Source organism: Chiloscyllium plagiosum, unplaced genomic scaffold, assembly GCF_037043375.1.
Source record: "Chiloscyllium plagiosum isolate Xiang-an unplaced genomic scaffold, Cpla_swu_hap1 HiC_scaffold_34, whole genome shotgun sequence".
Taxonomy (NCBI): domain Eukaryota; kingdom Metazoa; phylum Chordata; class Chondrichthyes; order Orectolobiformes; family Hemiscylliidae; genus Chiloscyllium; species Chiloscyllium plagiosum.
Genome location: NW_028270172.1, coordinates 52,710,712 through 52,734,803, shown reverse-complemented (window position 1 = coordinate 52,734,803; position 24,092 = coordinate 52,710,712). Strand labels below are relative to the sequence as shown.

The 24,092-nt window shown below is 40.1% G+C and overlaps 1 protein-coding gene across 4 annotated transcripts in view; it reads right to left on the bottom strand.

Annotated features, from left to right (window-relative positions):
* Nucleotides 1-1,197: 1,197 nt before the first annotated feature.
* Nucleotides 1,198-24,092, bottom strand: part of tmem108 (transmembrane protein 108) — a 186,154-nt gene continuing 163,259 nt past the window's right edge. For 3 of the 4 annotated variants that reach the window (XM_087978682.1, XM_087978683.1, XM_087978684.1), the window contains 2 exons: nt 8,643-8,797; nt 1,198-1,718 (listed from right to left, as the gene is read on the bottom strand). In XM_087978682.1, the coding sequence (XP_087834808.1) occupies nt 1,572-1,718; nt 8,643-8,797 (302 nt within the window). In that variant the 3' untranslated portion in view covers nt 1,198-1,571. The remainder of the gene's footprint in view (nt 1,719-8,642; nt 8,798-24,092) is intronic. The other variant, XM_087978685.1, reaches the window with a different exon arrangement.

Sequence of the window (24,092 nt, the reverse complement as noted above, 5' to 3'; positions counted from 1 at the left end):
AATAGTACGGTGAAGAAGGCATATGGTGTACTGGCTTTTATTGGTAGAGGAATTGAGTTCCGGAGTACTGAGGTCATGTTGCAGTTGTATAAGACTCTGGTGCGGCCACATCTGGAGTATTGTGTGCAGTTTTGGTCGCCATACTATAGGAAGGATGTGGAGGCACTGGAACAGGTGCAGAGGAGGTTTACCAGGATGTTGCCTGGTATGGTAGAAAGATCGTATGAGGAAAGGCTGAGGCACTTGGAGTTGTTTTCATTGGAGAAAAGGTTTAGGGGTGACTTGATAGAGGTGTATAAGATGATTAGGGGTTTAGATAGGGTCGACAGAATCTTTTTCCACGTATGGAGTCAGCTATTACAAGGGGGCATAGCTTTAAATTAAGGGGGGGGGGTAGGTATAGGACAGATGTTAGGGGTAGGTTCTTTACTCAGCGAGTCGTGAGTTCATGCCCTGCCAGTAGCAGTGGTGGACTCTCCCTCATTATGGGCATTTAAGCGGGCATTGGATAAGCATATGGAGGATAGTGGGCTAGTGTAGGTTAGGTGGGCTTGGATCGGCGCAACATCGAGGGCCGAAGGGCCTGTACTGCGCTGTATTCTTCTATGTTCTATGTTCTATAATAGTGTGACAAAGCTCACTGGAGCTCTGGAACACATGAAACTTTCCAAGTCAGTCACTTTGCTGATTTTGGTAAAATTGATGGGTGATTATAAAATAGCTTTTTCTTTTACACTTTATCGTCCATTGTCTCTTCATTCTGTTTTTGAATCTAATATTTCTTTTCCCCTTTTATTTCCTTGCTAATCCTTAGTTGACGCTGAATTCACTCATTCTAAATGACATGATTGTGTCAGTCTTAGTTCCTTTGAGTTGTTTATATTGAAATATTTATATTTGCTGGGTTCAGGAGCTAAAATATCATATAGATGCTACTCCTCAAAGTTGTCAGCTTGCACTTTTAGTCACTTTGCAAGCAAAAATTTAATTACAGTTGTGCATGGCACATCTGATTAGTACCAGATAGGTTTCTATGCTTTGCTACATTGTACCCTGGTCAGTAGTAACCAACAGGAAGGCCCTTCAAACCTTTTTTTTGCCTTCTTAGTATGTCGATTTTCAAAAATAACAACAAAAATTATTTTAATTTCAAAACAGTTATTTTGAAGGAAGGAGACTTTTAAGACTAAATTTGACTTATTGCATTGTGTTTTATATTTGATGGACTACAATAATGTGGCATATGAAGTGCATGGCCATTTTTATTGTTCTGGTCTAATGCACTGATTACAGTTTTAATTACAGGTTTCCTTAAAATTACAATGCTTTACAAATAAATTCAAATACTACATTGGTGAAAAACCATATATTAAAATCCGAAAACACATCACAAAAAGTAGACAAATAGACCAGAAGTTAAATAGTTATCGGCTGAGAAACTCATTTATTTGATAAAGTAACTTTGTAAATTTTTCTTCAGACATATAAAAATGAACAATGAACATTTGGAAAAATGGTCCATCATTAATTTTGAGGTATATACTTAATACAGGTATCATGGTAACACAGCTTTAGTCAGGTTTCTTTTTCACATGACTACAACTAAGGAAATCTGTGTTCGATGAGAAAATTGTTTCCTGGCAAAAAGGATTGACAAGAACCATTCCAGTGTCTACATAATCACCATTCAGAGGGGACTGAAGTTCAGAAAGATGGTCCTAAAACATAAGAACAAACATTTCTAAATTAGATATCCGATGCATCATTCCAAATTATGCAGTATTTAATACTGTGATATACTGTCAATTTAAAATTTAGCCTACGGGTGAGCATGTAATCATTGTTGATTTTCATTTTAAAAAAATGGTTCACTAATTCTTATCTGCTCTGATTTATATTTGACCTCAGATCCAGAGAATTGTTGTTGTCTGTAAAATATTTTGCATCAGTGTTTACTGTGGAAAAGGACATGGAAGATATAGAATGTAGATGGTGACATCTTGAAAAAATGTCCACATTACAGAGGACGAAGTGCTGAATGTCTTGAAATGCATAAAAGTGGATAAAAGTGGACCTGATCAGGTGTACTCTAGAACTCTGTGGGAAGCTAGGGAAGTTAATGCTGACCCTCTTGCTGAGATATTTATATCATCGATAGATGTAGGTGAGGTGTCAGAAGACTGGAGGTTGGCTATGTGGTGCCACTATATAAGAAAGGTGGTAAGGACAAGCCAGGAAACTACAGACCAGTAGCCTGACATTGGTGGTGGGCAAGTTGTTGGAGGGAATCCTGAGGGACAGGATGTACATGTATTTGGAAAGGCAAGGACTGATTAGGGATAGTCAACATGGCTTTGTGTGTGGGAAATCATGTCTCACAACTTGATTGAGATTTTTGAAGAAGTAACAGAGAGGATTGATGAGGGCAGTGCGGTAGATGTGGTCTATATGGACTTCAGTAAGCGTTCAACAAGGTTCTCAATGGGAGATTGGTTAGCAAGGCTAGATCTCGAAGCGGCATGGTGGCTCAGTGGTTAGCACTGCTACCTTACAACACCAGGGTCCCATGTTCAATTCCAGCCTTAGGTGACTGTCTGTGTGGAGTTTGCATATTCTCCCCGTGTCTGTGTGGGTTTCCTCCAGGTGCTCTGGTTGCCTCCCACACCCCAAAGATGTGCAGGTTAGGTGAATTGGCCATGCTAAATTGCCCATAGTGTTAGGTACATTAGTCAGAGGGAAATGGGTCTTGGTGCGTTACTCTTCAGAGGGTCAGTGTGGACTTGTTGGGCTGAAGGGCCTTGTTTCCACACTGTAGAGAATCTAATCAAATCTCATGGAATACAGGGAGAACTAGATATTAGGATACAGAACTGGCTCAAAAGTAGAAGGCAGAGAGTGTTGGTGGAGGGTTGTTTTTCAGACTGGAGGCCTGTGACCAGTGGAATGCTACAAGGATTGGTGCTGGATCCACTACTTTTATCATTTATATAAATGATTTGGATGTGAGCATAAGAGATATAGTTAGTAAGTTTGCAGATGACACCAAAATTGGAGGTGTAGTGGACTGCGAAGAAAGTTACCTCGGGTTACAATGAGATCTTGATCAGATGAGACAATGGGCAGAGGAGTGTCAGATGGAGTTTAATTTAGATTGATGCGAGGTGCTGCATTGTGGGAAAGCAAATCTTAGCAGAACTTTATACACTTAATGGTAAGGTTAAGGGAGTGTTGCTGAACAAAAAGACTTTGGAATGTAGGTTCATAGCTCCTTGAAAGTGGAGTCGCAGGTAGATAGGATAATGAAGAATGCGTTTGGCATGCTTTCCTTTATCGGTCAGAGTATTGAGTACAGGAGTTGGGAGGTTATGTTGTGGCTGTACCGGACATTGGAATATTGCGTGCAATTCTGGTCTCCTTCCTATCGGAAAGATGTTGTGAAACTTTAAAGTGTTCAGAAAAGATTTACAAGGATATTGTCAGGTTTGGAGGATTTGAGCTATAGGAAGAGGCCGAACAGGCTGCAGCTGTTTTCCCTGGAGTGTCGAAGGCTGAGGGGTGACCTAAAAGAGGTTTCCAAATTATGAGGGGCATGGATTGGATAAATAGACAAAGTCTTTTACCTGGGGTGGGAGAGTCCGGAACTAGAGGGCATAGGTTTAGGGTGAGAGGCAAAAGATATAAAAGAGACATAAGGTAGAATCATAGAAGACATACAGTGTGGAAACAGGCCCTCCGGCCCAACAAGCCCACACTGCCCCTTCAAAGAGTAACCCACCCAGACCTATTCCCTGACTACTGTAAATTGACCCCAGGCTAATGCACCTAACCTACACATCCCTGGAAACTATGTGCAATTTACCTTGGCCAATTCACCTAAGCTGCACATCTTTAGATTGTGAGAGGAAACCGGAGCACCTGGAGGAAACCCATGCAGACATGGGAAAAATGTGCAAACTCCACACAGACAGTTGCCTAAGGCGGGAATTGAAACTGGGATCCTGGCGGTGAGAGAGCAGTGCTAACGACTGAGCCATTGTGCCACTATCTGGTACTGGCTTCAAATAAAAAAGAAGCTCCATAAATAATCTCAAAGTTAATCATTAAAGCTGCTCATAAACACAGACAAAAACTCATATACCATTAGTTCAATATTGTTATGTTCAGACCAAATCCTCTTAAAATATTTTAAGAAGGTAGCCCACACCCTATTGTTTTCTTATTTTAAAGGCAAATGCAAAATGCTGTGTTCCAGATGCAATATGACTGGTGAAACTATTTGACATTAAACAAAACACAATTTATTTAAACATTTTCGTTAAGGTACAACAAAAGAAAGGAACTGACAATAATTTAACACTACTGGAAGACTTAACAGAATAAAAGATAGAGTAATTATTATTAATTAACTGTTCCAATATGGTAACATCCCATAAACATGCCTCTTGACAGAAAGGCAACTTCAGAAAACAGATTTTGTCTCATATGCAATCTAGCAGCTTATGATCAGAATCCCCAGCTTCTGGCTGTAATCGAGAGAGGAAAAATAGCTTTCACTTGCTCAAACCCACAACAGCAACTGCTTAAAACTGAAACTAAAAACTAAAAAAAAAACTAGAAATCCTGGTTTTTGAGAGCTGGCCACGCCATCCAGGGTGCTTCTATTGTTCCAACTTAAACAAAACCAAGGCCTCACAAGCTGTTTATTCTATAGGATTTTGTAGACTGCTTGACACCTCTGCCTTAAAACCTATCTTAAAAAATTAACCTTCTAAACACCATGGCCTCATCTCACCAGTGCCCCCTTAAAACAAACCATCAATATATGAAGATGCCTCCTTCATCAGCTGGTTGTGCGCTCTGAAAGCTAGTGCTTCCAATTAAACCTGTTGGACTATAATCTGGTGTTGTGTGATTTTTAACTTTGTACACCCCAGTCCAACACTGGCATCTCCAAATCATTTTACAGATGCAGCATTGAAAGCATAATGAAAGCATAAATCAACAAATAATAGATGCATGTAAAAGGAACACAGCAACACTTATGGTTGACTTTAATCTTCATTCTGCGTGGGTTAATAAAATTGGAAAGGGTAACTCTCACAAAAAATTTATAGAGTGCATTAGAGTAGTTTTTAGAGTAATAGGTTAAGGAGACATCGGGAGTCAGGCTACCTTGGATGTGGTAATAAGGCAAGTTGAATAAATGACGACTAAGTGTACTACCAAATGTATCTACAAGGAAGAAATGATCATAACATGAAATATAGTGTTCAGTTCTGGTCACCTCATTATAGGAAGGATATGGAAGCTTTAGAGAGGGTGCAGAGGTTTATCAGGATGCTGCCTGGAATTGAGGTCATATCTTATGAAGAAAAGTTGAGAGGGCTAGGGATTTTTTCATTGGAGCAAAGAAGGACGAGAGGTGACTTATAAGAGGTACAAGATGATGACAAGCATAATTTTAAGGTGATTGGAGGAAAGTTTGGGGAGATGTCAAAGGTAGGTTCTTTACACAGTATGATGGGGTGCATGGAATTCACTGTCAGTAGTGGTAGTAGAGTCAGATACATTAGGGACATTTAAGCAACTCTTGGATACACACATGGACGATTGTAAAATGTCCATGTAATAAGTAGGTTAGTTTGATGTCAGAGTAGGAGAAAAGGTCGGCACAACATTGAGGGCTGAAGGGCCTCTATTGTATTGTACTGTTCTATGTTCAACGAAATAATTTAATATTCAGTTTAAGTGTGAGAAACCTAGATCATAAACTATTGGGTTGAACTTAAATGAAGGGAATTACAATAAAATGATGATAGAGATAGCTGAAGTGAACTAGGCAGATAGATTAACAGGAATGACAGAAAGTAAGCAGTGACAAAAATTTGAGAGGTTATTCATGAATCTCAGCAAGAATACTTCAGAAAGGAGGAAAGATTCTAAGTTATATTGGATTTGAAATGTTAACTTTGTTTCACTTTCAAAAAATGCTGCCTCACTTGTTGAGTTCCTCCAGCACTCTCTACATTTGTTTCTAACATTTTATTTGCACTGCAACTGCAGGTTAGCCTTCAGTGACTTATTGACATGGACACCAAAGCTCTTGGTACGTCTGCAAACACCAACCTTATATCATTTAAGGAATACTCTGCATATGTTTTCCTCCTACCAAAGTGAATATCCTCATTTTATAACAGTATATTCCATCTGTCATGCTCTTGCCTGTTCATTAAGCCTAGTGGATGATTACAATTTTCTTAAAATCCTTGGATTCTGAAGAAGCACCACAAGATTGGAAAAATGCTAATGTGACGTCTCTATTTAAAAAGCGAGGAAAGCAAAATGCTGAAAATATGAAACAAGCATAAGATTATTGAAGAAATTCAGCAAGTCTGGCAGCATCAGTAGAGAGAGAAAAACAGAGTTAATCTTTTAATTCTTGTCTGACACTTCTTCAGACAGAAAGGCACTGGAAAATGTTTGTGATAAAAATGGTTTTGACACTATACCTCCTCCTCCTCTATCAAAAGTATAAAAAAACACTTTCCAGCATCTTGTAGTTCTGAAAAGGAGTTATACTGGAACTGAAATGTTATCTCAGTTTCTCTCATCATAGATATTGCCTAATCTGCTGAATTTCTCCAAGTCTCTGTTTGATCCTGCCTTTCTTCATTTTTCTTTGCTTTCTGTACAATTTTCTAAATCGAAAAATTACCTGTGGATGGCACTCCAAAAGTTTGACTATCTAATAAATATAAATTGTGAAGCAAAGTTTAGAGAGATTCTGTGGACAACTGCAAGTGTGATAAATGGTGAACATTATGCATTCCCACTGGCTACAAAATCTGCAGCTTGACATTTTGATTCAGTGATTGAAAACACCACAATTTAACCAAACCGGCTGCAGTGATTGCAACAAAGATCAGCCAAGTGAACCTCAAAGAAAATTAGTTCTCTGTTTGGGGGTGGTCCAATGAGGGAGCCCTGGCTGATATATATAAGAAGGGGTCTCAAAGGTTTTGTTCACTCTGACAACTGGCTCTGAGGAAGCTGCGTCAGCATCAAGAACATCCATGTATAAATAAAAGGTGACTTGGTGAGTTATTTCATTGACATTTTGAGGAAAAGTGCTGGGCTCTGAATAAACAGGTGATCAAAAACAACAAATAATGATTTTTAAAAATTTCAAGTTTTGCACTCTGAAGACACTGCAGGGTTTCAAACAAATCTGCTTTATTTGCCAAATTTACATACTTCTTTCAAGGATATTTAGTTAAAAAACTAGACAGGAAAGATTTAAAAGAGCATATTATCTAAATGATGAGAGGTTACAGAGCGGTGAGATAAATAGAGATCTGAGTGTCCTAGTGCATGAATCATAATCATGCACATCAGCAAGTAATCAGGAAAGCTAATAAAATATTATGATTTATTGCAATAGGCACTGAATGCAAGAGTATGGAGGTTATTCTAGAGTTATGCAAAGCTTTGGTGCTGCCATATCTGGAGTACTGTGTGTGGAAGTAGTAAGAACTTGGCATACTGCCACATGATGGGATACTTGACTAAGGTAAAATCTTGGCTCTCAGCTGTAGTGGAAAAATACTGATAGAGATAAAGACTGAGGTTGTGTAATTATAGTTTTATGAAACTCAGGGAGTGTATGTAAACCTCTTTAGTTTCTCTGTCCTTGAGCAACACTGGGAACAAAAGGAGTAACTGTTCTGTGCTTATCTTTATTTTGAATCATTGTATTCAACATTCCTTGGGTGCGGAATGAAATCAAAGTTGTTCTGCTTGAGAGAGTGTTGGGAGACAGTGAAGACTGTAGCAGCCTCTCCTTGAATTCATGAAAAATAAAACTTCTTGAAACAAGTCTTGAAGTCTCAGACTTCCACGACACTGTGTTACAGTACAGGTAATCATACTTCTGGATGTATGTTAATGCTTTGGAACAGTTCAGAAAAGGTTTACTAGACTAACACCTAGAATAAGTAGATTGCCTTATGACAAAGGGTAGACAGGCTAGAACTGTATCCTCAAAAGATTAGAAGAGTCAGAGGTAACTTAATTAAAACATCGATCCTGAGGAGATTTGACTGTGTGGGTACTGAAAACATATTTCTTTTAGCGGAGGAATCTGGAACCAGAATTCATAGGTTAAACATATGGCGGGGATCAATAAAAACATAGATGAGGAAACGCTTTTTTCTCTCAGAGGTTTGTTAGTCTTTGGAATTTCCTTCCCCAAAAGGCAGTGGATACAGAACCTTTAAGTATTCCTAAGGCAAACATGGATAGATTCACGTTTACCAGAGGATAAAAGATCATTGGGAATGTTCAGGAATGTCGAGTTGAGATTAAAATCAGATCCGCTATGATCTTATTGAATGGCAAGCAGGCTGAAACAGCTGACTGGTCTACTCTTGTTCCTTCTTTGTATATTAGATCAGGACAAAATTGAATTTATTAATCTTGTTCATTAGCTAATGAGAAGGAATGATTCCTAATGAAGGGCTCCTGCTCTTTGGATGCTGTCTGACATGTTGTGTTGTTCCAGCAACACACTCTCAACTTTGATCGTCAGCATATTAAGTATCTACTTAACATATAACAATCTTCACTGATTTAAAAACAAATACCTCTGATGTTTCAAAAGACTGGATTTCTCTTGGGAGTTCCACAGCATGCCTGTTGAAGTAATCCATAGTGATTGTGTTGTTCCAATAACTTAAATTGGTTTCAGGGTTTGATGGTTTCCTTTTCTTTTGCATACAGCATACTGTAAGTAAAACTGCTGTCAACAGAAAGGAGAAATTAATTTTACATAAGATGTTTGAGAAGATATGGGAATTTTCATTGATCGATTTGAATGAGTTATGTTAGTATCACATTTTAAAACATCTTAACTGTAAGAAACAAATCAAAGAAAACATTGATTAAACATAATCTGGTGGGCAATTAATTCTCTAGTATACAGGAATGCTAATCCTGTTAAGGATTCAACACAACCAATAATTCAACACGATGCATTTATTACAACACTTTCAGAAACAGGCCATGGTTGCTTCATGTTTCCAATCTGTTCACATCTTTCTATTTCACCAAGTCCTAAAATTGAGTGACCATTGAAAAGCACTTCCCACTGTCTTTGAAGAATTTCCATATAGTCTATTTTTACTCTAAAGAATGATGATGTTGTGGATTTTAAAGTACGAATAATTTAAAGGTGCATATTTGCTTTGAAGATTTTAACTTAGTTTAAAAGCATTTTTCAAAATGGAGGCATGCAGTTATCCTGGCACCTTTCTGTGTTTTGTTCAAATAATGTCAGGCTCTGCAACCTCCAGAGCTGGTTACAAAGTGTCAATAAAATAGAAAGACCAGAGGATGTTTAACATTTGAAGACATCAACTGCTTTAGTCAGGGTAGCAGAAAGATATTTCTCTGGCCGAAGATATTACTCCAGAATGGAGTGTTGCGTCCCTGTCTCTGGTGCCAGAGTCTTGATGAAGGGTTATGCCCAAAATGTCAACTCTCTTAGAGCTCCTCAGATGCTGCCTGACCTGCTATGCTTTTTCCAGCGTAACACTTTTATCGAGAGTCAGGGATGTTAATGTATTGTTGTAAGGCATTCTGAAAGGGCTGGCTGATGATTTAGAGGTCACATTACATGTTAGTACCAATGATATCAGCAAAGTGAGGAATGAGATCTCATGACAAGAACCATAGATTAAAATGCAGGACCTCATTGATTGTAATCTCTGGATTATTCCCAGTGCCATGTGTGAGTTCGGAAATAGGAAAATAAAACAAATGAATGTGTCACTCAAGAGTTGGTGCAAGTGGGAGGGGTTTAAAATCCTGGATTTCTGGGGCTATTTTGGGGGAAGGTGGGACATTTACATATAGGATAGTCTGCATCTGAACCACATTGGTCAAACATCCTTGGAGGTAGGTTTGTTAGTGCTGTAGGGAGGAGTTTAAACTAGTCCGGCAGGGACAGGGGATGCAGAATATTGATGAAATAGAGGTAAGTCACACGATGGAAAAGGATTCAGTGACGTGTCAAGAGAGTAATGCAAGGCTGGATGGTCATTACTTTAATGCTCAGAGTGTAATGAGTAAGACTGACAAGTTAAAAGGCATACATGGAAGTGTGATATTGTTGCCATTACAGAAATGCAGTTGAGGGAAGGTCAACTCAACATTCCAGGGTATAGGATCTTTACGCGATACAGAGGAGAGTATAAAAGAAGTGGTGGAATCAACTAAAAAGCACTATTAATTAAGGAGTCAATTACTGGAATAAGAAAAGATGATATTGGAAGGGTCTTCAAACAAGGCTCTGTGGGAATGCATAACTTGGAATGTTAAGCGGGCATTCATATTGGGAGTAGGCCCCTCCAAAGAGTCAGGGGAAAATAGAAGAGCAAATATGTAGACATTTCACAGAGGTGTGTAGCACTAATAATTGGGTAATTATACGAGGAGATTTCAACTTTCCTAACGTATGTTGGGGTAGCCCTAGTGTTAAGGATTTAAAAGGGATGAATTTCTTGAAAGGTATCCAGGGGCTTCTTTTGTATTAACATGCAGAAGGCCCAGCAAGTGATGGTGAAGTACAGGATCTATTTCTGGGGACCAAAGCTGGACAAGTGTTCAATGTGGCAGTAGGGGAACAGTTCAGCTATAGTGATAAAACATAATATGGTTCAAATCTCTAATGGATAAGGAGAAAGATGATCTGCAAAAGATGGCTCTGAATTGGGGGAAGGCGGGCTTTATTGATATAAAGCAGGGTCTGACCAAAGTTGACTGGAAACTGCTACTTGCGGGTAAGTCTAAGGCAGAGCAGTAGAGAGCATTCAAAAAGGACCTGGGGAGAATACAAGTATAACAAGTACTCTTTGGGGGAAATATGGGAGCAATAGGTTCAGGGAACCTTGGATGTCTAGGACAATTCAGGACTGGATGAAGAAGAATAGATTAGATTAGATTACATTACAGTGGGCCCAACAAGTCCACACCGCCCCGCCGAAGCACAACCCACCCATACCCCTACATTTACCCCTTACCTAACACTACGGGCAATTTAGCATGGCCAATTCACCTGACCTGCACATCTTTGGACTGTGGGAGGAAACCGGAGCACCCAGAGGAAACCCACGCAGACACGGGGAGAACGTGCAAACTCCACACAGTCAGTCGCCTGAGGCAGGAAGTGAACCCGGGTCTCCGGCGCTGTGAGGCAGCAGTGCTAACCACTCTGCCACCGTGCCGCCCACAAAAATGCTTCTAGCAAGTCCAAAGGTAGCCATTAAGCTGGGGCCCTAGAGGAGTATTAGAAGTGCAAGAGGGAACTTAAGAATGAAATTAGAAGAGCAAAAAGAGTGCATGAAAAAGGACTTGTGAACAGGATTAGAAAGAATCTGAAGCTGTCTTATAAATACATTAAAGTGAAGAGGTTAACCAGGGAAAGAGTTGGTCCCATTAGGGACCAAGGGGGCAAACTGTGCAAAGCCACAGGATTTTGGAGGGGTGTTAAATGAATGCTGTTCTTCAATCTTAACTCTGTAAGCTGGGAATGTGGGCCGAGAAATGGAAAATGGAATTTAATTTAGATAAATAGACAGGATGTGACTGCCTGAGTTTCCTCCGGGTGCTCCGGTTTCCTCCCACAGTCCAAAAATGTGCAGGTTAGGTGAATTGGCCATGCTAAATTGCCTGTAGTGTTAGGTGAGGGGGTAAATGAGTCTGGGTGGGTTGCTCTTTGGAGGGTCAGTGGGCTTGTTGGGCTGAATGGCCTGTTTCCACACTGTCAGTAATCTAATCTAATCTAATCTAAATTTGAGGTTTGGCATTTTGGAAAGTCAAATCAAGGTAGGAGTTTCATAGTGAATAGTTGGGCCTTAAGGATTGCAGTAGAACAGAGGGACCTTGGAGTTCAGGTGCACAGTTCTCTGAAAGTGGAGTCACGGGTAGACTGGGCAGTGAAGGAGGCTTTTGGCATCATCAGTCAGGCCACTGAATATTAAAGTTGGGAAGTTATGTTGCAGTTGTACAGGACGTTGGTGAGGCTGCACTTGATGTATTGTGTTCAGTTTTGGTCACCTTGCTATAGGAAAGATGTTACTAAACTGGAAAGATTGCAGAAGAAATTTAGAAGTATGTTGCCAGGAGTCAATAGTCTGAGTTAAAGGGAGACGTTTTTTTCTTTAGAGCGTAAGAGACTGAGGGGGGAACCTATGTAAGTGTATAAGATCATACGAGACATAGATAGTGTGAATGCATTCAGTCTTTTTTCCAGGGTTGGAGAATCGTGGATGAGAGGGCATTACTTTAAGGTAAGAAGAGAAACAGTAAAAGGAAGCCTGAAGTGCAACATTTTTACATAGAGGGTGGTAAACCTATGGAATATGCTGCCAATGGAAGTTATTGAGGTAGGTATATTAACAACATTTAAAAGGCATTTGGACAGATACATGGACATGAAAGGTTTAGAATGATATAGGCCAAGTCCAAGGAAATGGTGTCAGTGTAGGTGACATTTTGGTCAGCATGGACCAGTTTGGGGTCTATAAATCTATGATTTTATAACAGTGGTAGGGATATTATTAGAAAAAAAAATCTGAAGCAAAGAATTAATGTCCATTGGAAAAAGCATGGGTTACATGGCTGTATCAAAGGGAAGTTCAATTGATGTAGTTTAATTGGATTTTAATAAAAGTTTTGACAAGGTACCACATGGAAGACTGATTCAGAAGGTTGAAGCCCATGGAATTGAGGGAAACCTGAACAGAAGGACCAGAAATTGTCTTACGTACTGGTGGAAAGTTGTTTGAGTGAATGGAAGCTGATGTCCAGCTGTGTGGTACAAAGGGAAGTATATACATAAATGTTATCTACATAAATGTTTTAGATGAACGTATAGGGGAAACCTTAAGCAAGTTTTTAAATGACACGAAGATCAGTTGGATGGTTAACAGTGAAGAAGATGGTTGAAAGATGCAGGAAGACACAGATGGGTTGGTCAAATGGCCAGAACAGTGGCAGACAGTATTTACACCTGGTAAGTACACTTTGGAAGAAGAAACAAGATTAGGAACGTTTAATTAATGACAGAACACTGGATATCTCAGAGGAATAGAGGGATCTAGGGAAAACAAAAACTGAAATTAGAAAATCTCAGAATGTCTTGCAGCATCTGTGGAGAGAAATCAGAGTTAACATTTATGGTCTCATGAGCTTTCTTCAGGACATAGGGGATTTGAGAAAAGATGCCTTTTCACTCAGAGGGTGGTAGGAATCTGGAATGAAATGTCTGGGAAGGTAATGGAGGCTAGAAACCTTATAACCTTTAAAAAAAATTTGGATGAACACTTAAAATATCATAACATTGAAGGATATGGGGCAAATGAAGGAAATTGGAATTAGCATCCCTTTAGTAGTAGTTATTGTTGGCACAGACTCAATGCGTCAAAGGGCTCCTTATCTGAGGAAGGAAGCTCTGACTGTGGGTGTGTGCAAAGAAGATTCCTGGGAGGGAAGAGAGACTGGATTGGTTAGGACTATATTCCATGGATTCAGAAAAATGAGGCGGGGATGTTATGGATCTCCCTATAAAATTCGAAAAGTACTAGACAGAGTAAATGAAGGAATTAGATTACTTACAGTGTGGAAACATGCCCTTTAGCCCAACAAGTCCACACCGACCCTCCGAAGAGCAACCCACCCAGACCCATTCCCCTACATTTGCCCCTTCACCTAACACTGCGGCAATTTAGCACGGCCAATTCATCTAACCTGTACATTTTGGACTGTGGGAGGAAACCAGTGCATCCAAAGAAAACCCACGGAGACAAGGGAAGAATGTGCAAACACCACACAGACAGTCACCCGAGGCTGGAAATGAACCCCTGCCCCTGGCGCTATAAGGCACTGAGTCACTATGCTGCCCCAATACAGCAGGCTGTTTTATATTGAATTCAAAGTTTACCACTTGCCATAGTGGGGGATTTGAACTCATACCCCTAGAATATTAGCTGAGACCTCTAGTTTACTGGTCCAGTGACATTAACACTATTCAATCAACCCTTCTGAACTTAAATCTTCGTGCAACAAAGGCGAACATTGCATTTTCTTGCTTGACATACATGTTTACTTTTATTGACTATTATACAAGGACATCCAGATCCCTTTGTACATCAATGTTTTCAAATATATTACCATTTAAAAACTTTCCCTTTATGCTTTTCACATTTATAACTTCATATTTATCCAATTATATGGCATGTAATATGCATTTGCCCACACACTCAACTATTCTAGATCACACTGAAGCCTACTGGCATCCTCTTCACAACTCACAATCCGATCTAGTTTTGTAGGGTCAGCAAAATTGGAAATATTGCATTTGATTCCCTTATTCAATTTTATATATATAGTGAATAGATCCTGATGGTACACCATTAATAGATGTCTGCTACCTAAAAAGAGACCCATTTATTCCTACTCTCTGTTTTGCTGAAAATAGTTGGACTAAACTGTACCACCTGTCCCTCGTGGAAAGGTTTGTGCAGGAAATTACCTTTGATTCACAAATCTAGTAGACACTCTTAATGTCCTCAAGGCCCTGAGGGAAAAGTAAGAGGTCAATCCATGAGACAGTTCCCTGAGCAGACTGTCAAAATAATTTGGCAGAATGTCTCATTGTCAGAAGTTTCCAACAAGTTGCTTCACCTGGACTCACAGTGCTACTGTACACTACCCTCATGATGGCTGTGGTGATGAAGAGACTTTGCTTCTAGAAAAAGATGCAATGGTTTTTGTCAAAGTTAATCCCCAGCAACTCTGTCACATAAAACTTTACTCGATGGGTTGTTGCCTGTAATGCCAACAAGATCTAGAAGAGGGCACTGTTGGTATGATCAGCAAGTCTGCAGATGACACAAAGATTGGTGGAGTGGCAGAAAGCATAAAGGGCTGTCAGAGAATACAGGAGGATATACATAGACTGGAAAAGTTCGGTAGAAAAGTGGCAGATGGCTTTCAATCCAGACAAATGTGAGGTGATGCATTTAGGCAAGTCTAATTTGAGAGCAAATTATACAATGAATGGAAGAGCTTTGGGAAAAGTTGATGGGCAGAGAGATCTGGGAGTGCAGGTCCATTGTACCCTGAAGGTTGCTGTACAGGTGGATAGAGTGGTCAAGAAGGCATATAGTATGCTTGTCTTCATTGGATGGGGTATTGGGTATAAGAGCTGGCAAGTCATGTTAAAATTGTACAAGACATTGGTTCAGCCGCATTGAGAATACTGTGTACAGTTCTGGTCGCCACATTACCATGCTTTAGTGTGTGTGCAGAGAAGGTTTACGAGGATGTTGCCTGGTATGGAAGGTGCTAGCTATGAAGAGAGGTTGAGTAGGTTAGGTCTATTTTCACTAGAAAAAACGAGAATGAAGGGGGACCTGATTGAGGTTTTCAAAATCATGAAGGGTATAGACAGGGTGGATAGAGACATGCTTTTTCCCAGGGTGAAGGATTCAATAACGAGAGGTGAGAGGTGGAAAGTTTAAGTGGGATACACGTGGTAAGTACTTCACACAGAGGGTGGTGAGCATTTGGAACGCATTGCCAGCAGAGGTGGTAGAGGCAAGCATGGTAGATTCATTTAAGATGCATCTGGACAGATGCATGAGTAGGTGGGGAACAGAGGGATACAGATATTTAGGAAATAACCAACAGGTTTAGACAGTACATTTGAATTGGCTCTGGCTTGCAGGGCCAAAGGGCCTGTTCCTGGGCTGTAAATTTTCTTTGTTCTTTGTTCTAAGACAAACAAGCCTCGAGGACCATCGATTTGGTGAACTATTGGAACCTGTTGGCCTTCTACTGCAAAGAGTTGCCTTCGACCAAGTGATGATAAATTGGCACATTCCAAGGTCCAAGACTGCATTCTTATGGACGAAGAAATGTTTGGGCTACCCTCCTACATCAAGGTGTAGGAGGGAAATGTCATGGAAGGTCCTTCTGCTATAATGTATCAAGGGACTGTTAATTCAGAGAACCACTTGTAAGTAGCCTGAAGTTAGAATGGTGACTGTAGCCAAATTTGCGGATGACAGGCATGTTAGAACACAAATACAGATTTAGATGAAGTTGTTAACGTTAAAAAGAATAAAAGAATATGAGCTGAATGGAAAAAAACTGCAGAAAAACAAAACACAAAGGGACTTGAGGGTATATTACATAAAAAAGGAAGGTAGCAGCAGGTAATCAGGAAACCTAATAGAATGTTGGATTATATCAAGTGGGTTGAATTTTAAGAGTAGCAAAGCCTAATAAAATTATAAAAGGTGCTGGTGAGACCATATCTGGAGTAATGAGCCCTTATTTAAGAAAATACATTATTTCATTGGAGACAGTCAGAAAAGGTTCACTTGGAAGGGTGACTGGACCTGAAACTTTAACTCTGATTTCTCTTTACAAATTCTACCAAACCTGCTGAGTTTTTCCAGAAGTTTATATTTTTCTTCACTAGGATGGATCCCTGCTATGGAAAGATTGTGTTATGTACAAAGGCTACACAGTTTAGGAATCTACTCACTAGAATTAGAAGAATGATAGGTGATGTCATTGAAACATATAGGATTCTGAAGATACTTGACAGGGAATATGCTGAGAGGATGTTTCTCCTCATGGGAGAGTCTAGGACCAAACGGCAGTGTCTCAGAATAATAGGGCACAAATTTAAGATTGAGATAAGGAGGAGTTTCTTTTTTCCAAGGATTGCCAGTGTTTGTAGGGGCAGGGTCCTATTAAGAGTGAAATAGACAGATTCTTGATCAGTATAGTTACAGAAAAAAGCAAGGTAGGTGGACATGAGGATTGTCAGATCCTACTGAATTGTGGAGCAGACTCAGGAGCCAATTGGCCTAGCTCCGTTCCTAATTGTTATGTTCTTATGGAAATGCAGTAGGGGCCAACTTCATGGCATCATATGTTTGTCTGCTGCACAAGACAGGAGGAAGAAAAATAGCATTGCTTTAATGGTAGGGAATTCAATTGTAATGGGAACAAATAGGTGTTTCTACAGCTGCAAAAGAGACTCCAGATATTGTAGTAGATATTGGCAAAACCAGAAATAACATAGTTAGAGAAAGGGAAGAGGTCCTGCAAGCAGAACTTAGCAAGATAGAAAATTGACTAAAGAACAAGACCCAAAAGGTAACAATCTCCGAATTATTTCCAATGTCACATATGACTGAGTACTGAATAGAAGGTTAGTCCTGATGAACATGTAGCTGGACAGGTAGTGCAGGAGAGAGGGATTTTGGGCAGTTGGACCTGTCAATATTGACAGGATGAACCTTACCTGGAATGGAACCAGCGTCCTTGTGGGAACGTTTGCCAGTCCATTTCGGGAAGGTTTCACCAGTCTGCCAGAAGGGCCGGATCCGGAAAGGAAATTCATAGTGGGAGATGTACGGCAAAATTTAGAAGAGACAGCAAAGGAGTCGTGGAACCATAGTTAAGGCCAGTTAAGGCACGAGGGAGTTTGGCAAGGTTGGATGGCCTTTGATTTTATAGGAGTCAGACAAATCAAGGCAAATAAGTTGCGGGCACAAATTAAAACATACGTATGTGATGTTATCCTATCAGATGGTTGAGAGAGAGAGAGGATTGGCAGGATATTCCAGTTCTTCATGTGACACAGGGAAGGCGGTAAAAAAAAGGGGATGTTGCAATACTGGGTTTGCAATTACAGACATCTTTGAAAGCTCTTCAAATACGTAGATCTTATAAACCAACAAGGAGCAATTACATTGCCGTAAGGGTATTATAGACCTCTGAACAGGTGCAGAGAAATAGAAAGCAGATATGCAGCCAAATGTTTGGAGAAGTGTAAAAGCGAGACAGTAGTGAGAGTAGGAGATTTCAAATTCCCCAGCACAGAGGCTCTGTGGTTATCACTGCTGCCTCACAGCGTCAGGGACCCATGTTTGTTTCCCGATTGGGCAACTGTCTGTGTGGAGTTTGCACATTCTCCCCATGTCTGCGTGGGCTTCCCACTGGGTGCTCCGGTTTCTTCCCACAATCCAAAATGATGTGCAGGTCAGGTGAATTGGCCATGCTAAATTGCCTATAGTGTTAGGTGCATTAGGGTGGGGGAATGGGTCTGGGTGGGTTACTCTTCGGAGGGTCAGTGTCAACTTGTTGGGCCAAAGGGTCTGTTTCTATACTGTAGAGAATCTAATCTAATTAGTTGGGGTAGTCATACTGTGAAAAGCTTAGAGGAAGTGGAATTCTTATAATGCATTGTTATGGACCAGGCCAAGCCCCTTCAAAACATTTCAGGATAGTGGCCCAGTCCCCAACTTTGCTAGTTGTTTTAAGCAGATGTAACACGGATATTTCAGGAGGGATGCAGTTGGTCAAACCACATAGTTTTAAATAGAACAGAGTTTATTTACAAAATTACTGAATGAAACACGAACAAAAAAGAACAGATTGCCAAATAACTTAACCTATCTAAAAACCCAACACGTCATCCCAACTTAATGCTTCTATTTCAAATACTTGTATCAATGCCCATAAACACCCTTTGGCACTAAATGTAAGAGCAACACAGTGTCTTTCAGGAGAGATATTGGAGAGAGAGTACCTGCATGGACCTTTTTTTTGGGTTCAGCAGCTTCAGTACACTACTGTGCTAAAACCAAACCAAACCAAGCCAAACCACAGAACTGGCCACTCCTCTTTTCATGCACAAGACTTTTTTAAAACTTGAAAGTCTTTTGCCTGAGGCAAATTTTTATCTGTTAGCCATAATTAAACTGGCCCTAAAAGCCTTCAACTTAGACTCGTTGGAGTCTATGTCTTTTACTAACTCTCTGAAAAAAAAACAAGGACAACATAACCTTGTTAAAGGAGCAGCATCGTCACACCTCTCCCATGATAAAAAAAATCTAAAGCTGGCTTCATTTTAAATCGCTTAATTAAATCGCTTACATACACATTACATAAGCTATAAACATGCAAGCATGCACAATTACATTCTGTTTCAGTCATTTTACTCCTGCCACCAAGCACCTCTGTTTCTTATTCAAGTCTCGACAATGCATCAAAAAACACATTTTCTCATCCTGCCACATGCACAATTTTCAAATTGAATGGCTGTAATAACAAGCTCCATCTAAACAGTCTGGCATTTTAGTCCTCAAATTTCTATATAAACTTCAATGGGTTATGATCAGTGAATATGATTGTCTCAGATACATAACTGGTAACATAAACATTGAACTGTTGTAACACCAAAGTCTCCTTCTCAACTGTTGAATAGTTCTGTGATGCATGTTCAATTTCCTGGAGAAATACCCAAAATGCCTTTCTATCTTTTAGTCATTCTCTTGCAAGAGCATAGCACTCACACCCACATCATTTGCATCAATAGCCAACATGAATGGCTTTGTGTAATTTGGTGTGGCTAATACTGGGATAGTGGCTAACACAGGTTTCAGGCTGTCAAGTGCCTTCTGACAGTTTGCTGTCCACTGAAATCTCTTGCCTTTCTTTTGCAGTTCAGTGGGTGGAGCAGCCACACTGCTAAAATTTGGTACAAATTTTCTATAAAATCCACTGAATAGTAGGGACCTTCTCTTTTGTCGAAGGTATGGCAAAGAGCAGCCAAGCAGAATAGCTCTCTGAAAGGCACCTGTCCATAAGAAGGTTGTGCAGCAGAAGACCAAAGACGACCGAGAGGAATCTACAGAGGATGTTTAACATTTGAAGACGTCAACTGGTTTTGAAAATTGATTTGCCATCAATTAAAGAGGGAATTTATCAGACCAGTATTGTAGATTGGGAGCTAAAAATAGATTTAAGAGAATGGAGCTATAAATAGTTGTTGTTTAATGTTCTCTGTGGACTTAAAGAATAAAATAGTTATTTTTTTCTTTAAATAGTGATATTTCGGATAGTTCTTTGCCACTCAAAATTTAACAGATTATGGTGCGAGGTGAGCAGAAGGGTTTACCCTGTGTCATGACAGCACTATTACTATGGGTGACCTCTAGTCACTGTAACTCACTTCGATTATGTTGTCTTGAAACATGTGTTGAATCTCCTTTTGGATCTGTGCCAACTTTAGAAGATTATGCCTATAAGGACGTGGCTTAATCAGAATAGCATCTCCTATATCTACATCATGCACAATGAGGTTAGTAATTTCCAGGTTATTTCCATGTATAGAACATAGAACATAGAAGAATACAGCGCAGTACAGGCCCTTCGGCCCTCGATGTTGCGCCGATCCAAGCCCACCTAACCTACACTAGCCCACTATCCTCCATATGCCTATCCAATGCCCGCTTAAATGCCCATAATGAGGGAGAGTCCACCACTGCTACTGGCAGGGCATTCCATGAACTCACGACTCGCTGAGTAAAGAACCTACCCCTAACATCTGTCCTATACCTACCCCCCCTTAATTTAAAGCTATGCCCCCTTGTAATAGTAATAACTCTTTTAGGTCATTGCAATTTTCGTCTGGAATGTAACTCAATAATTTATCTCAATTTTTGACAACTTCCTCACTGCTCAATTTAATTTGATGAGTGTCCAATTCGGAATCCTCTGAACTTGATTCTTGTTCTGTATTGTAACCAATTACATATTCTCCTCTTGCTTTCCTTACCTGTCAAAATATCTTTTCAGCATATTCACATGACACATTCTGTGAGATGTCTTTCTGTCTGGAGTCCTTATCAAGTAGCTCACCTCACTCAATCTCTTTTCAATTTGATAAGCTGCACTAAACCTGGCTTTTAAAGGTTTACCTGCCACTGGAAGTACCACCTGATCGCAAAATTGCGAGGTTTTGATTTCTTGTCTGCATCCTGTTTCATTGTATGCTGTGATACTTTTAAACGCTGTCCAGCCAACTCCCCTATTCTATTTAACCATTCCTGAAAATTTGACACATAATCCAAATATATGGTGTCTGAATTCTGACTTACCAATTTCTCCTTAATCAATTTCCGGAGTCCTCTCACCTTATTTCTAAAACTTAATTCAAATGGATTGAATTTTTTGATTCCTTTGGTGCATCTCTGATTGCAAAAAGCACAGATGGAAGTCCCTTATCCCAATCATTTGGTTAGTCTTGACTAACCCTCAACATGGTCTTTAATATCTGATGTCTTTTTAAAGCTCCCTGTGACTCTAGATGGTACACAGTAGGTTTGAATTGTTTTATTCCTAAGATGTCCATAACTTGCTTGAATAATTTTGATGCAAAGCTTGACCCTTGATCTGATTATACCTCTGTGGGTAGTTTGTATCTAATGAAAAAATTGAGTAACTTCTTTACAATCCTTTTAGCTGTGATATTGCAGAATGGAACACCCTCTGGAAATCTAGTGAGCACATTCATTATTAATAACAAATACTGATTCCCATTTTTGTTTTAGGTAGGGGTCCAATGCAATCAATTAAGACTTTTGTAAAAGGTTCCTCAAATGCAGGAATCAGTACTAAAGATGCAGGTTATATTGTTGCCTGTGATTTTCCAATACCTGTATGACATGTCTGGCAAAATTTAACTACATTATTGTGTAGTCCAGGCCAGTAAAAATGTTTTTTTTTAGCTTGAGTTTTTCTCAGTCCTTAGTGACCCCTAGAGATAGCTCATGTGCCACCCACAATACCTCCTTTCTATAAGCCATTGGCAGTATGACTTGGAATTAGAATTAGAATCCTTACACTGTGGAAACAGGCACTTTGGCCCAACAAGTCCACACCGACACTCAGAAAAGTAGCCCTTGCAGACCCATTCCCCTACCCTATTTTTACTCCTGACTAATGCTCCTAAGTTACACATCCCTGGATACTGTGGGCAATTTAGAACATAGAAAAGTACAGCACAGAACAGGCCCCCTGGCCCACGGTGTTGTGCCGAGGTTTAATCCTAATGTAAAATATAATAACTTAACCTACGTACCCTTCAACTCACTGCTATCCATGTGTATGTCCAGCAGTCGCTAAAGTGTCCCCAATGACTCTGCTTTCACCACCACAGCTGGCAATGTATTCCATGCATTCACAACTCATGCATGCATGGCCAATTCACCTCATCTACACATCTTTGTATAATGTTAAAAGATCTGGACATTAATCCAGCTCAGTGAGCAAACCTACATCCAGAACCCCAACCTGAGCTACAAATTTTCTCAAAACTCACTCACATTAATGTAATATTAAAGAGTTAAACTGCAAAACTGAACATTGTGGAGGTAGGTGGGGCGGCATACTGTCTCACAAAAAACATGACCAGGCATTGTAATTTACACTTAATTTAGACAGTCATTTGCTATTACTCCCCTGCTATTGTCCTGTTAATTCAATCTCTTTCATCCAGAAATGCTTTCTAGCCAGAGGTATGTCATGCATGCATTGTCGTGGGGAATAACTGAGTCAGGAAGTTGTCTGCACCATGAATCCCCAGGATTAGGGTATTAGCATCTGCATTATCTCCAAGGATAAATTCATCCTGCCATTTTACCTGGGATAACGTGACTGCGTGTATGCCAATTGTCTTGAGTGGCATGTAACTATTGGGGAGTGGCCAGACCATCTGTAGCATTGTCAACTGACTTGTATAAACGAGATTTCTTTTTGTTCAGGCTCTCTCTTTTACTCAACTTCATGCGCCCATAAAAAGTATCAGAGATACAGCAGAATGATGAAAGTTAAAAGCATCAGTTGAAACAAAAGAGATCAAAGAGTACAGATAAGAAAGTTGATGTGACATTAGTAGAGATCGTGTTTGATCAGGTGGTTGAGACAAGCCAGAAACAGACAGATGAGACAGCAGACATCTTTAGCTCAGATAAATTAACTCAGATACAGGTGGTGGTTGATGAGAAATGTCCATCCTGGAGTTCAGTTACTAGTGGTGTACCACTGCTGTTTGTAATTTTTGTAAATGATCTGGCTGAGGGCATAGAAGGATGGGTTAGTAACTTTGCAGATGGCACTGAGGTCAGCAGAGTTGTGGATAGTGCCGAAGGATGTTGCAAGTTACAGAGGTAAGCTGCAGAGCTGGGCTGGGAGGTGGCAAATGGCGTTTAAAGTGGAAAAATGTGAGGTGATTCACTTTGGAAGGAGCTACAGGAACACAGAATATTGGTCTAATTGCAAGATGCTGGGTTGTGTAGATGAGCAGAGAGATCTCGGTGTACATGTACAGAGATCCCTGAAAGTTGCCACCCAGGTTGGTAGGATTGATAAGAAGGCATAAGGTGTGTTAAGTTTTACTGGTAGAGGGATTGAGTTTCAGAGCCATGAGGTCATGTACAAAATTCTGGTGCAGCCACATTTGTGGTATTGCATACAGTTCTGGTATGGAGGGAAGTTCCTACGAGGAAATGCTGAGAGGTTTGAGGCTGTTTTCATTAGAGAGACGAAGGTTGAGAGGTGATTTAATTGAGACATATAAGATAATTAGAGGGTTAGACAGGTTGGACAGTGAGAGGCTTTTCCCTCAGATGGTGATGGCTAGCACTAGGGGGCATAGCTTTATATTGAGGGATGATAGATATAGGACAGATGTCAGAGGTAGTTTCTTTACTTAGAGCGTAGTAGGGGTGTGGAACACACTGCTTGCAACAGTAGTAGACTCACCAACTTTAAGGGAACTTAAATGGTCATTGGATAGGCAGATGGATGAGAATGGAATAGTATGGGTTAGATGGGCTTCAGATGAGTTCCACAAGTTGGTGCAACATCGAGGGCTGAAGGGCCTGTACTGTATTGTAATGTTCTATGTTCTAAACCTGCTCCACCATTCACTCAGATCATGGCTTGATATGTAGCTCAACTCTTTATGCCTGCCCTGGGTCCATATCCCTTGATACCTCTGCTTAATAAAAAATTGCCCATATCAGATTTAAATTTAACAATTGAATTACCATCAACTGCCAATTGAGGAGCAATTCCAAACCTCCACTACTCCTTGGGTGTATAAATGCCTTGTAGATTAGATAGGGTAAACAGTGAAGGACGTTTTCCTAGGATGATGATGTCAG